We start from the raw sequence: 13,949 nt of genomic DNA, 5'->3' as shown, positions 1-13,949 counted from the left end.
TTTCTCTCTCAGCTTCTCTGTGGCTTTTTTCTGTGCTTTATCCTCTTATAAAGGAGTCCAGTAAGAGGATTAAGACCCATCTTGAATGAAGTGGGTCACATGTCAATTGAAATAACCTAATCAAAAGGTCCCACGTACTATAGGTCTGCACCCACAGGAATGGATTAGCTGATCTTTTCTGAACTTGATCTTTGTTGGGGTACATAGAACTTCAAACCGTCACAGCCACAGATTCAGCATATTTCTAATTAATTATTTAATTCCTGGTATATACCTCTATTAATATTTATCTTATTTCTAATTATTTCCCAACTTGTCTATATTTTGAAAAACTTGGTCATATGGCTCTTCAGTGTTCGTCTAGATTTATCCTCATGGGTACTGCCTTGAGAAGCTATTATTTTCATGCTCTGTTATTGTGGATAGTTTAATGAAGTATTTTATTGATGTTACTGTCATTTCTGCAATTATTAAATGACTGTGCATAGTATAGGTGCTTGGAAAATTCTGTGTAAATCTGAGAATTAAAATAATTTATCTTGAAGTAACAGTAATGAAACAGATGTGGTTGCTATTGCTCAAATAAAATGTGACCCTTCCTATCTCCTTTACAGCCAATATCTCAATTGTAGATATCGACACTAATCAGGAAGAGAGCATAGCAACTTCATCTTCTGGAAACAACTTTGGTCTTGACTTGAAAGCAGATGACAAAATATATTTTGGTGGCTTGCCAACACTGAGAAACTTGAGGTAATTAGTTTATATTTAGAGCTAAGGATTAAATTTTAATTAAATGGCTGCTATGCCCACTAGAGTTCTGAAGTTTAATTACAATAGGAGTGTCATATAACCTTTAGTTACAGAAAGCCCTAATAAAAAAACATCATGTTGTATGTTAGAACAACACTAGGATTTAGAAACCAAAGGATTAATTTGACATCTTTGTTGAAGAGATGAATGGGATGCACTGTTTCCCTTATATTCAGCTGATGAAAAGAATTAGGAAAGTAATTAAAGTTGGAACCAGAGTTTAATGTGGATATTATAATTGTTGTTCTCCTGCACATTCACCAGAGATAATGGTACACTGATATTGCTTAGTATTCTGAAAATTGGTCAATGTTTCAGGATATTGAAAGTACAACCTATTTTATTGCTAAAAATGAGCCTCATAATGGTATAGGGGACATTTCCTATATGCCTAATACTAGAGCTCTATCAGCAATTCTATGCCCATGACAACATACATATTTTTATTTCACATATGCCTTTTAGCTAGCAGGAAGGTACATTTAGCTAGCAAGAAGGAACATTATTAGTTCATAGTTTAGTAGGTTCAAAAAATAAATACAAATAACTATAAAATTTCATAAAATAGTTTATACAGTACTTATTTAATTTACTACTTGTTACAAAACATAAGAAATAAAAATCTCTGAAGTATGTGATGCCCAATAAATGTGAATTGAATTTAATTAGATTGGGATGAATTGACTTGATTAAACCATAAGTTCTTAATACAAATAATACAAATACAGACTACCATATTTTCAATTTTTTGTTTGTTTTGTTAGTTAATTTGTTTGTTTTTAATGAGGACACAAGTCCTGTCTATGTGTTTCTACTCTAGAAAGTCACATTATGTTTGGAAGGATTTCAGAATAGATGAGAAGCATGATGATCAGTTATTTCCATTTTTCCCAAATGGTCACTAAAACTTCAGTCTTGTTTTGTGACAGCTAGCACATCCTTTTATCTATAGTCACAGAACAGGCAACTATCTAGTTACTAATCTTTCAAGGGTGTGAATTGATAAGTTTCATAGTGCAGATAAACTGGCTCTGTATTCATTGCCATTACAATGTATTTTCTGTTATATATACAGATTCAAAATGTCTGGTCAGAAAAATCATTGCAGATTAAATGTATTTAACTAGTGGCATAGTTATTACTTAGAAATTCATTCATTCAACACTCATCCCTCAAATGTTCATTGAGTATCTAGTGTGTGCTGGGTACCAAACTAAATGCTAGGGATTCAGCAATTTTTCAAGCCCAAGATTTACTTTAGAAGGCCATTTATTTTATTCTACTATGAGTGAAATATAGCCAAAATAAGTTTAACCAAGCCTAGATTCATTTCTTCTAGTGATGACTTGGTTTAAATGACCATAAAGTGATTTTTAGAGATTATCTACAAAGGTATGCATGCTAATTTCATTGAGATGGGTTTATGTGTTAGTTGGTTTGCAGTTTGCATACCTAGTGAGTCTTTATTAGTAAGATGTTTTTACTTTCACAATACAGCATTTCATAATCATCATATTAGTATAGGATGACACATTATTTCAAAACAATCTCTAGATGTATATTTGTGACTGACCAAGGAGTAAACCAGCCATAGTTACCTGCTATGTGGCCCACAAAGCATCGCAATATGATAAAATATAAAAGATGTGGTAAAATAAATTATTTTTGCAGATATTCAGTTCAAGCTCTATGAGAGGCAGTATTTATAAGGCACTCATTAATACCACAGACATATTTGCATTTCCTCATTCATTGGATTGATAAAAATAAGGACTTAAATTCATATTCCAAATTAAAAATTTTCCAGGAGACTAGTGTGGGAAATTGGTCATTTTTAGATTCTAATTTCACTGCAGTCAAGGGCATGTGTCTGTTTTCTATTCTGTCAGGGTTTTGCACTCCTTACCTTTGTAGATGTGAGATGCTTTATTTAAAGATTTGTAATTAAAGTTTACTGTGTTACTAAATGGAAATTCAATGATAAGTAAATTGTTTTTTTTTTTTCTCTCTTTCCTTTGACCTAGTATGAAAGCAAGGTAACATTTACATTTATGCATGCCTTCTTCAAGTGCATGGGTTGGGTAAAAGGGCTTCTGATAAAGCAACCGTGCAGCAGCAGAGTGACACCTGTGCAGCTTTACCTGTAGTATGTTTCATGAGCAAGGAATGCCTTCTGAGAAATTTCTCACGCTGCCCTTTGCTTTCAAAGATGCATGCCTGCTTACCCACCATCAGCTGGGCTGCAATCTGAGTGGTTTCACCAGCAATGATAGATTGACTCCACTTACTTGTCCAACCACCAGGTGGCGTGCCTGGGGACCAGCAGCACTCATGCGACCTGGTCAGGTTTATGGGCACAGTGGACTGGGGAGCAGAGCAAAGTGCTCCACCCTTCTCTTGGGTGGAATCCAGGACCTCCTTAGCACCATGCTGCCTGCTGAACAATCATCCTGTTTTCCCAATGCTTACCATTGTCTTGTTGCTTTTTGCAGGCCTGCAAACGTGCAAATGTTTATATGGCCTTTGTGCCTCTTAGCAAAGCTGTTTATTTATTGCCATGTTTATTTAGAATTAGCTTTGGAGCCAGACGAAAGGAACCTCTGGAAATGCTCTACTTAATACAAGGATTTGCGTTAATGGTGAAGAAGTTTGTGGATGGTCCCCCCTAGCTTCGCCAGAGCATTTTAATTTTTATTTGTAGTCAGGTGTTCGCAAAAATCCTGTGAGCAGCAAGCCTCTGTGAAGTGGATAATCAGCTCCAGAGAAGAGCAGGTGCACCCTGGTTAGAGCCAAAGTGGGGTAACCTTTCAGAGCTGAACAGTGCCAAATTTCTGGAAAGGGGATAATGAAACTGCCCCAATCCAAGACGTTTTTAAAGTGAAGGCTAGACTTGTGATATGAGAAACTAGAATGTATAGAAATAAAAGTGAAAAAAAACTAAACCATGTTGTTCTATCACAATATGTTTATCAGAGGAAGCATGCTATGTTTGCTGGGATAGCTAAAAGGCAAAGGCTGGCTTTGGTGGGGACATCTGCTAATAATACTCTGGAATGACACTGTATAGCTCTGTAATCTTGCCCCTGAGTGGTGAGCCTCAGGAAACAGAGGCCTGTGGTCACTGATTATGAGTCTGATGATGATGTGTGGTTACTTATCCCCTGTGATATTCATAACGTTGAGCTTTCTATATCATCATCTTCTGACGTGGTCCTTTGTATTTCCATGAAATAATGAACTGTAGAGCCTGTAGGAGTGATTTACTTTATTGACAAGGTCTCTGAGAAAACTGTGATAGATCAGCCTTCCTTAGAGGCAAATACAGAAGCAGATGAACTCTACAGACAGCACATACCCATTCCCTTTTGCTTTAAATGTTAGTTCCTCACCCTTCAGTTGGACATGTTCTTCATAATGACCAATGGACTGAACAGAAGGAGAAAACCTTGAGAATGGGAGAAAATGATCAAAGAAAATAAAACAATTCCAAAAAGAAAGGGAACAGAAAATACCTGGCAGGACATAAATCTCCTGATATGCATTGCCAGGGTTTGATTTGCGTGCCCGCCTGTCTTTCTCATGTAATGTGGCTTTTTTTAAGACAAAAAAGGGACTCCTGGCATCATCAGACAAGGAAGAGAGAATTATTCATTCCTCTAATAAGTAAAAGATTTTGGTGCCCAATGGAGAGTTTTTACAGGTGCTTATTAGCGCCATGCAAAGAAGAAAGGATTTATCCCTATAAACCCATGCTGTTCAATACAGTAGCCAAAGCCACAGTGGCTATTTAACTTTAAATTAATTAAAATTAAGTAACAATGAATATTCAGTTCCTCATTGGCACGAGCCTCCTTTCAAATGCCAACATGGCTAGTTGCTACTGACGTGGACAGTGAACAACAGAATATTTTCATCCTTGCCCAAAGTTCTACTGGACTGTGCTATTGTAGATTAAAGGAGTTTCTTCGTCACTGGCATCCTACTAGTTTGTGTTGACTGAGCACTTACTGAGTGCTGGGTGCTGTGTCAAAGTGCTTGCACTCATCATCTGCAAACTTCACGACTAGATGATATAGTTACCTTTATTATTATCACGCCCATTTAACATAGAAGGACACTGAGTCTTAGAGAAGTCCGATCACTTACACAGTGTCCCGTAATAAACCAGAGAAACATGCTGGACGCCAGGGCAAGGACTGCATTTTCTGATCTGTTCGCATGTTTGCCCATTTTAAGAAGGTAGTGAGCAAGGGTAAACACTCTAATGTAACATGGCTATAGAAGCCATTTTTTCAACCCTACTGGAAAAGATTAGCTATATGTTTTGTGCCTTGGTTGCTTTATTGGTTGTTGTTCTAGTGTAGAACAAGGACTTTGGAACTAACCTGTAAATCCAATTTTAAAGTCCTTTTTTTTTTTAAGACTATGGAATCCAAATGAACCTTTCTAATACTTTGTTATAGTTAAAAGTTCTAAAAAGAACTACTACTACCCCCAGTCTCAATGGGAGAATTATGTTCTTTACAAAATAAAAGTTTGTAGAATTATTCTTCTAAATTTTTAGCAAGTTTTTTTTTCTTAACTTCTCTTTGTATATAGTTTGATTATGCTGATTACACAATCATCCCCTCTTCAGAGGGAAAAGAGAGACGCTTTCATTATGCTTAGGAAGCACTTAATAAGAAGTCAATTAATTCCTGTACTTTCTATTTAAATGCTGTGGGTAAAGTTATTTTAAAAAGAAGAAGAAGAAGAATTACATAAAAACTCCTGCAGGGTGGTGTTAGCATCCAAGTAATCCAACCAGTAGATAATGGAAAGCGGAAAGCGTAGCTGCTGGGTACACGTGTGCGTGTGTGCACAGGGTGATAAACATGAGCCTGTCTGCATGAGTCTGCTCCGTATGGCTTGCTTCCAGCCGTCCTGGGAACCACACTGCCATCACCCTAATGATATGGCTTTTGTCTTCCATTTGGCTTTTCAACAGGCCCGAAGTGAATTTGAAGAAATATTCTGGCTGCCTCAGAGATATTGAAATTTCAAGAACCCCATATAATATACTCAGTAGCCCTGATTATGTTGGCGTCACCAAAGGATGTTCGCTGGAGGTTGGTCTGTTTTTAATGGTTCCCTAAACATACTCATATCAGATTTCACTTAGTTTGGGTGCTCTAACAGGGCCAAGTCCCTGGTAAATATATTTTAGATCCCTACTGATCCCAGTCTTAGTTATGCAAAATGATAAAGTAAAATGGTGCAGTTCTAAATATTACCATGATCAACAAAATCTAGGAGGCATGATCCAAAATTGTGACCCAATTTCACGTGTCTTGTACTTCAGAGCTTGTTTTTTTTTTGTTTTGTTTTTGTTTTTGTTTTTTTGTAATATTAATGGCTTCTCTGGTTCTATCTTCCCTTCCAACATTGATTTTCCCTTCCTCATTTTTGTGAATCCATTTTTAAAATTTTAACTTTTTGTATTGTATATAGTTTTATTAGCAACCCTAATTTTTTTGTTTTCTGGAATGTTTTGGGAATTTACCCAAATAGTGAAGTGGTAGTTTACACCAAAATCTTTAGTGCATAACATCTTGTCTACAGCTTGGAAGTCATTCTTTGAAAAGGACACAGGCTGGGAACTACAACATCCAGTTCTGCAAAGACTTGTCTTTGAGTTGATTGCAAAATCCCTTATCATCAGAAGGTTAAAGTTTAGCTGCAGACCCAGGTATCCTCAGGATCTCTTTGCAGAAGCAGCCCAGCAGCCCCTTGACTTTATTTGACTATTCTGTGCTGACTGTGCCATAGGTGCTGATCCATGTGTGAGAGAAATACAGGTCACAGCTCTCCTTTTTTAAAATATCAATAATCAAGAGACTGCTGTCATCAGCAAATATTAAGAATTTTTATGGGACCTCAAAAGTGATGAGCTTGTTTTAAAAAGAGAAAATGATAAATATGTCATTCTTTTAATGTCCAATTACCCTGATATAATACAAAACTATTTGTTTTGGTAGCTTCCACTGATTAAAATTATTTTAAAGTATTCCTATAGAATTCAGGGTAATTAAGGAAATGGAGAGAAAGAAAAAATGAATCCTCCATGTGCGCTATCGAATTTGTAGGTAGGAACAGAACTTTCTGGGTCTTCATTGTTCATAGCCTCAGGCTCTCTTTTGTTATTGGGCAAAGACCCCCACTCCAAGAAACCGAAGAATGAGTAAAAAGGAAATAAAGAATTGAAACTCTAGGAATCAATGATGGCTTCTTAATGAAAGTTTTACTTAGAGTTTCAGTCTTCCGAAGCCCAAGTCTCATCCACATTCAAAAGATATATGTGCAAATGAAAAACTGTCCAGAAAATGGATAGCCTATATGCGTGGAAATGATGATCCTGTAAAGGCACTCTTCAGTAACCAGGAATTATTTTGCAAATAAAATATGAGGCAGGAATTTGGTGTGGATAAATATTGAGAAGTCTGCCCAGTGGTTTTATCTGAACTATCTAAAACTCCATGATTTGAAAACTGGAATAAAAAGCAGAGTATACATTTTACCAACACTAGTGTCACTTACCTACTTTCACTGGGTTTGAGACACCTTCGGGAAAAAGCCTATATTAAAGGAATCCTGACTTTGGCTCCAGCAAAATCTGGGACTTTAAAAATGAACACTTTAAGCACTCCAGATGCCCACCCACAATGGACTTGCTTAAATAAATTATAGCACATTCATACAATGGATTGTCTGCCTGCCACTAAAAGTGACGTGATTTGTTTGCTGACAGAGATACATACCACACATACTTAAGTGAAAAAAGAAGTCATAAATGAAATGTCTATTATGATTCATTTAAATATATGGGAGGCAGGAAGGGAATGAAAACGCTAAAGAGAAAATGAATGAATGTTTTAAAACTCTCTGCTTCTATATAGATTTGGGATTGGGGCAAGAGTAATTTTTGCTTTCTTCCTTTTCTGCTTCTTTATTGGCTGAAATGTTACCATTTTAATTTTATGATCAGCAAAGACAACAGTACTATTTTCATTTTGAGAAAAAAGTGGACTATTAAATGTTTGGTTTATTTCTTTTTAAGGTTTACATTTTATCTGATTATTAAAAATTCTTTTAGTGTATGTTTATACATTTGATATCAAAGAAGATCTTGACATTGGGCTCGTAGCTGAGAAATAAGGCAGACAGATCCTTGTCATACTCATCAGTAAAACACAAGCAATTACATAATGGAGTTTATTAAAGGTATTAATTTAGAGTATTTTCAAGGTAGATTGAGCAAGACAGAATTAAATGAAAAGAAAATGTTATCTGTTAATGATATTCCTCTATATTTTAAGTGACAAGTTTTAGAATAAAAGCAGGTACCACAATTTTTATTATAACTCAAACTGCTAGGGATATTCAAAGTTACAGCTGGAAATAGTATTTCTTAAGCAGCCCCAAAGTTTTCCATGCAACTGTTGGTTTTCATGCTTTCTAAAACTACAATCTATTTCATAATAACATTGAAGAGGGGAAGTGAGATGTAGAGATCAATTTAAATTTTCCTTTCTAATGCTTCTTTTTTCTCTTCTTTCCTTTCACCCGCAGAACGTTTACACGGTCAGCTTCCCCAGGCCTGGTTTTGTGGAACTGTCCCCTGTGCCACTTGGTGTAGGAACTGAAATCAATCTGTCCTTCAGCACCAAGAATGAGTCTGGGCTCATCCTCTTGGGAAGTGGAGGGACCCCAGCACCTCCTAGGAGAAAACGAAGACAGACTGGACAGGTACTCACACCTACTTAGTGGTGCATTTTCTTTAACATTTCTATAAAGCAATTATTTTATAAAGAGATTAGTAAGCCTTTCGGGTTTGTAAATTACTGCTATCATTTTAGATTTGCATAATTTTTTTTTTTTTTTTGCATTATCATCTTGGCTAGCCAGGACTAAGCATTCATTTATCCATGCGGATCTCCTGTTTCTTTCTAGGATGATTGTCTCCATGAGAATTTTCTGGGTGATCAATTCCAGTTTATTTGCACCTACATTTCAGATAGGTTTAACATACATATATATAAAGATAGAAATTTTAGCATATATTAAAAATTATACCAATATTATTTTGTCTCTAAGTCCAACTCTTTACCAGATCTGTAGACATGCAGCTACAGTCATTTAAATTTAAATTCCTTCTAAGGTCAGTTTCCCAGGTTTGTTAGCTAAGGTGATGCGCTGTATGGGGGCCTGACCTGCCACCTCCTCTCTGGGCACACAGGAGGGCAGAGAATGAAGCTGGGGCTGGAGGCAGGATATGAAGCATCACCCAGCACAGGTACAGACAATATGAAAAAGAAAGTGAAAGCCCAGTCCTACTCATGACGTTAAAATAAAGCCTTAACAATGCCTGCCTTTGTAAGATTGCAAACTTCAATCTTTATACCCCCTAGCCATTGGGGTATAAAGAATGCTGTCTCTCAGCTGCCCACATCTAGACATTCATGACCCTTTACTGCCTTGATATCCTTTCAGTCCACTCAATCTTTTTAAATATAATCTTTGTATTTAATCTAGTGTTTCTCAGTGAAAGTGTTCATGGGAATTACCTAGTCTGCCATGACCAAAAGATAATGCTTTACAAATAAGCCCTTAAATATGCACACATCCTTGTAAGCCAGGTTGGGTTATTCATGATTATATGTGGTTTTATTTAATTTTAGCATTTAGTATTTAGCAGAGTAATATGCAATAGATATTAGTTTCCTTAAAAAATAATAAAGCTTAGACAAAATATTAGTGAACAGAACTGAAAATTGTATAAAGAAAAGATAATGCATCTCAAGTAAGTTGGGTTATCTCAGGATGGTAAGAGTGGTTTATATTAGAAGATTTAACGACTATATCATCATCTCAATAGATGAGGAAAAAACATTTGATAAAATTTAGCATCCATTCATGATTTAAAAAAAAAAACAAACCTAGTAAACTAAGAGGAGGGGGGTATCTTCTTTAACCATTTGTTAAAAGATACAACAAACATTCTTGATAGGATCACATTAGAAACATTTCCTTTAAAATCAAGACCCCAAAAAAGGATGAATAGTATTACTTCCCTGGTCTTAGCCAGTGCAATTAGAAAAGAACAACTAAATATAGTACAAGAACAGGTACATAATTTAAGAATAAATATAGCAAATCAGCTATAAGGCCTATATGGAAAAAATTATGAAATTTTATTGGTCATTAAAGTAGTCCTAAATAAATATATGTATTCAACATATTAATGGATAGAAAACTCAATATCAAAAAGATGCTAATTCTCCCCAAAATGATATTGTAGATTCACTTCCCATAAAAATAGCACCTTTTCTTTTTTGGGAATGATTATAAACTAATTCTAAAATTTATTTGAAAGAGCAGAGGCCCCCAAATAGAAGAATAAGTTGGTGGTTTGCCTTACCACATATCCACTCAGCTAGATGCTAGAGTTTTGAATAGTGATAGCAGGCCTTAATTCATGAATAACTCTGTACTGATGGAACAGACTAGAGAGCTCTGTACTTACCCAAGTATAAATGGAAGCTTGACATTTGACATAGCTGGCCTTGCAAAACCTTAGGAGAACAGTAGGCTTGATTCCATGGCAATTGGTTACCTATATGGGAAAAGTGAAAATCAATTTCTACTTCACATCAAAGAGAAAAATAAATTTCCAATGAATCAAAGTCTTATATATCAAAGGCACACCTAAAATGTTACAAGAAAATATAGACAAACAAATTTTGACCTTGAGGAAAAAAAGAATTTAATGAACAAAGCAAGATAAAAAGTGTAAGTTCATTAAAATTAAGACTTGTCTTCAAATGACAAAAAAAAGACAAGCCCCACTCTGGAAACTTACGACATACATATAACATGCAAAAAATTGGTATCCAGAATATAAAAATAACTTTTACAAGTCAATAAGAAAAAGACAGAAACGTGAAACAATGGGCAAAAGGCAAACAGCATATCATAGAAGAGGAAATATGAAAGCCCACGAACAAATGAAAAATGCAATTTAAGGCCACAATGATACACTGTTTTGCACCCACTAGATTGATAAAACATTAAGAAGTATAATAATACCAAGTATTAGCAAGATTTGGATCAAAGGGAACTTTTTAATCACTGCTGTTAGAAAGCCCCTTTGGAAACCAACTGGACACTAATTTGTAACATTAAAATGCACAAACCAGCAATTCCACTGCTAACTATAGATCCAAACTCTTGCACATGCACAATGAGGAATGTACATGGAGGTATATAGCAGCATTATTTATAAAAGTAGAACTGAAAACAACCCAAGTATTTGTCATTTGGAGAATGGATGAACAAAGAGTGGCATTTCCACAAAATGGAATGTTAATCTTCAGTAAATATTAGGATAAATTATAACAAAACAAAACAACATAGATGATTAATAAACATTGAATAGAAATAAATGCACTACATAATGTATCATACACTTTTTTATATTTCAAATACAAGCAACATTAAACAATATAGTGTTTACAGATACATTCATCTTGAATTTTCAAAATTGATTTTTATAAAAAGGGAACAATATGCATAAAATTCATGTTAGTGGTTACTGCTGACATGAGGAGGCAGAGGGATGGATTGGAAAGAATCTCACAAGTAGATGCAGTGGTATTTTTCTTAAATTGGGTGGTACATTTACAGATATTCATTCCATTGTGTAGTTGTGAACATAGCTTCATCATTGACAAGTGTCATGTATTTATATTCAGAAGAATGCATCAAATAATTATAATAAAAATATTTTTTGAAGAGTAGGGAGGGTGTTACTTTTATCATTTCCTCCTGCACATAGTAAGTACTAAATATAAAATATAAATGCTCTCTCAAATCCTTATCTTTGAATCCTGAAAAATAAAATTATTTTCTCACCTTTACAAATTACATGGTAATCATGACAAGAGACCAGAGCAAACATTCTGAAATAGATTTCCATTAAAGGATAATTGTTTTCTTGGTCATTGCCAAATAATTAGGTATGGCCTACTGGCTCCAAATTTCTCTCATCGGGACTAAATGAATAGGCTTGAATCACCAGTTTTTACAGGATAACTTAAAATCAAATATGATTCTATTAAGAGAAGTAAAATAATAAAATATGAAGTATTGTAGTCCAAAGTAATTAGAAATAACACTTTAATCTTTCAGCAATTTAACAATAAGGAAGATCTACTTTTTAAATTCTCATAGTAAATGCTGTCTGAAAAGGAATGCAATGTTAAATAGTTCCTGTCAGATGGTCAGTCAGCTAAGTTTTAATTGAGTGAGTATTTTTATGCTTGTCTCTTCATTGGATGATGAGCACTAATCTAGCTCCTTGGAGCATTTTGTGTTGGGTACACAGAGTTGCACAGCTAATTTAGTACATTATTGGAGACATGATGGTATTTGACTGAAACCATCTCCACCACTACAGATGACTCTGGAGAACCCAGAAGTCACTGGGCTGGGAAGCCGCCACACTCTAGGAGATACGGAGCCATATGGCATCAGTTCTGGGGAAGAGGACTGCATTCGAGCCCCCTAGGGTTCATAATCTTTTATCAAAACCATACTGGTTGCTATAGTAACAGTAGCAAGAAGAAAGCAGGCATGTGTGTAGATGAAAAATTGTCTCCTTCTTTCTGAATGTGGGAGACAAGTTACATGTTCACAAGAGCCGTCTATTCAACCCACTCCAAGAATAAAATTGAAATGTAAACATTCGGAATACCATGAGGCTGAGAGCCAGGCCTGATTTCCAGAAGCTAGCTGTCCTCTTGCACATATAAGGGTGTTGTTAACACCTCTATTTCCTGATGGGTTTTGTAAGGTAGAAGCCCATTCCAAGCCCAGTAGGTACTTTCAGCATCGCAATCCACTTTATTACTACATGCACTTCCCACGTCATCTCACAAACAAAAATGGTAAAAGATAAAAAAGATATTTCCAGCAGCCTTAAATACTCTGTTTAAGAAAACATCTGGTTTCTCAGGTGAGCTCTCAGAGTGAGTGAACCCACAGTTCTGTGTGAGAACCTCTAGAGCCAAGTCACTGATGAGTCGGGTAACCCTCAATAACCATTTGCTTTTTCAGGCCTATTACGCCATATTCCTGAACAAGGGTCGACTGGAAGTGCATCTCTCCACAGGGGCACGAACAATGAGGAAAATCGTCGTCAAACCGGAGCCCAGCGTGTTTCACAATGGGAGAGAACATTCTGTTCATGTCGAAAGAACTAGAGGGTAACAATAGCACTAGAGTACTTACCATCACACAACTCTACCAACCAACATGAACTTCCCTTCCTAGCTTTAGGATCTGCCCCAGCCTCTGAGTGTGGACATATGCATTGAAAAACTAGAAAGTAGCTTAGTACTCCAGGATCCTCACTTACCTCGGCCCTTGGGATTTATACCTTGAGATTTTTATTCTGTGTGGTAATCCTCTCCATCTTTGGAAAAACCAAATGCGTGTCCACCCTCTGCACCTCTCAAACGTTCTCTTTTCAAATAAGGTATGCAGGCTCCTAGAGAAAGACATGGAAGAGCAGCTTTGGCAGCTGCTGTTTCTTTCAGGTTCCAAGGCAGTTAGGGCAGCTGCTTAGAAACCTGTTACAGATAAGGAGCAGCAGCGGCTCCAGAAACTTCTGAGCCCTGTGTGCACATGGCAGCCACGCCTCGTCCCTGTCGTCCTCCCCAGGTGTGCAGGGTCCCTGCAGAGTGACTTAGTAAGGGAATAGGATTGAGAGAGGGAAGGGAACCGGCTGCTCTTCATAGAGGCTGCCTGTCTACAGATCTGCAAAGCCCTTGCTTTCCAGTCCAAGTCAGGGAATTGGCCTTAACAGTGTGTAAACTGATTTCTCATTTCTTCAAAATATTGCAGCACTTTATATTTACTTTACTGGGAAAACCATCCATATGTTTCATAACTGTATGACAACTCCGAGGGGTAATTAGTTTAGAAAAACAATCGGGGGGTGGGGGGCGGTGGGTGGAGAGAGAAGCCCAGAGACTTCAGGGACCTCTAACCTCCAAACCAAGCAATCCATTGACTTTACTGAAGACACAGAAAAGAAC

The 13,949-nt window shown here is 36.3% G+C and overlaps 1 protein-coding gene across 2 annotated transcripts in view; it reads left to right on the top strand.

Annotated features, from left to right (window-relative positions):
* Nucleotides 1–13,949, top strand: part of LAMA2 (laminin subunit alpha 2) — a 535,576-nt gene that overhangs the window by 496,383 nt on the left and 25,244 nt on the right. Inside the window, exons 52-56 of one of the 2 annotated variants that reach the window (XM_037842982.1) lie at nucleotides 615–753; nucleotides 2,838–2,849; nucleotides 5,801–5,921; nucleotides 8,422–8,598; nucleotides 12,967–13,115. In XM_037842982.1, coding sequence (XP_037698910.1) covers nucleotides 615–753; nucleotides 2,838–2,849; nucleotides 5,801–5,921; nucleotides 8,422–8,598; nucleotides 12,967–13,115 — 598 coding nt within the window. The remainder of the gene's footprint in view (nucleotides 1–614; nucleotides 754–2,837; nucleotides 2,850–5,800; nucleotides 5,922–8,421; nucleotides 8,599–12,966; nucleotides 13,116–13,949) is intronic. The other variant, XM_037842983.1, reaches the window with a different exon arrangement.

The sequence above is a fragment of the Choloepus didactylus genome, chromosome 7 (genome assembly GCF_015220235.1).
Source record: "Choloepus didactylus isolate mChoDid1 chromosome 7, mChoDid1.pri, whole genome shotgun sequence".
In the NCBI taxonomy this organism is placed as follows: Eukaryota; Metazoa; Chordata; class Mammalia; order Pilosa; family Megalonychidae; genus Choloepus; species Choloepus didactylus.
This window is presented reverse-complemented; position numbering and strand designations above follow the sequence as displayed.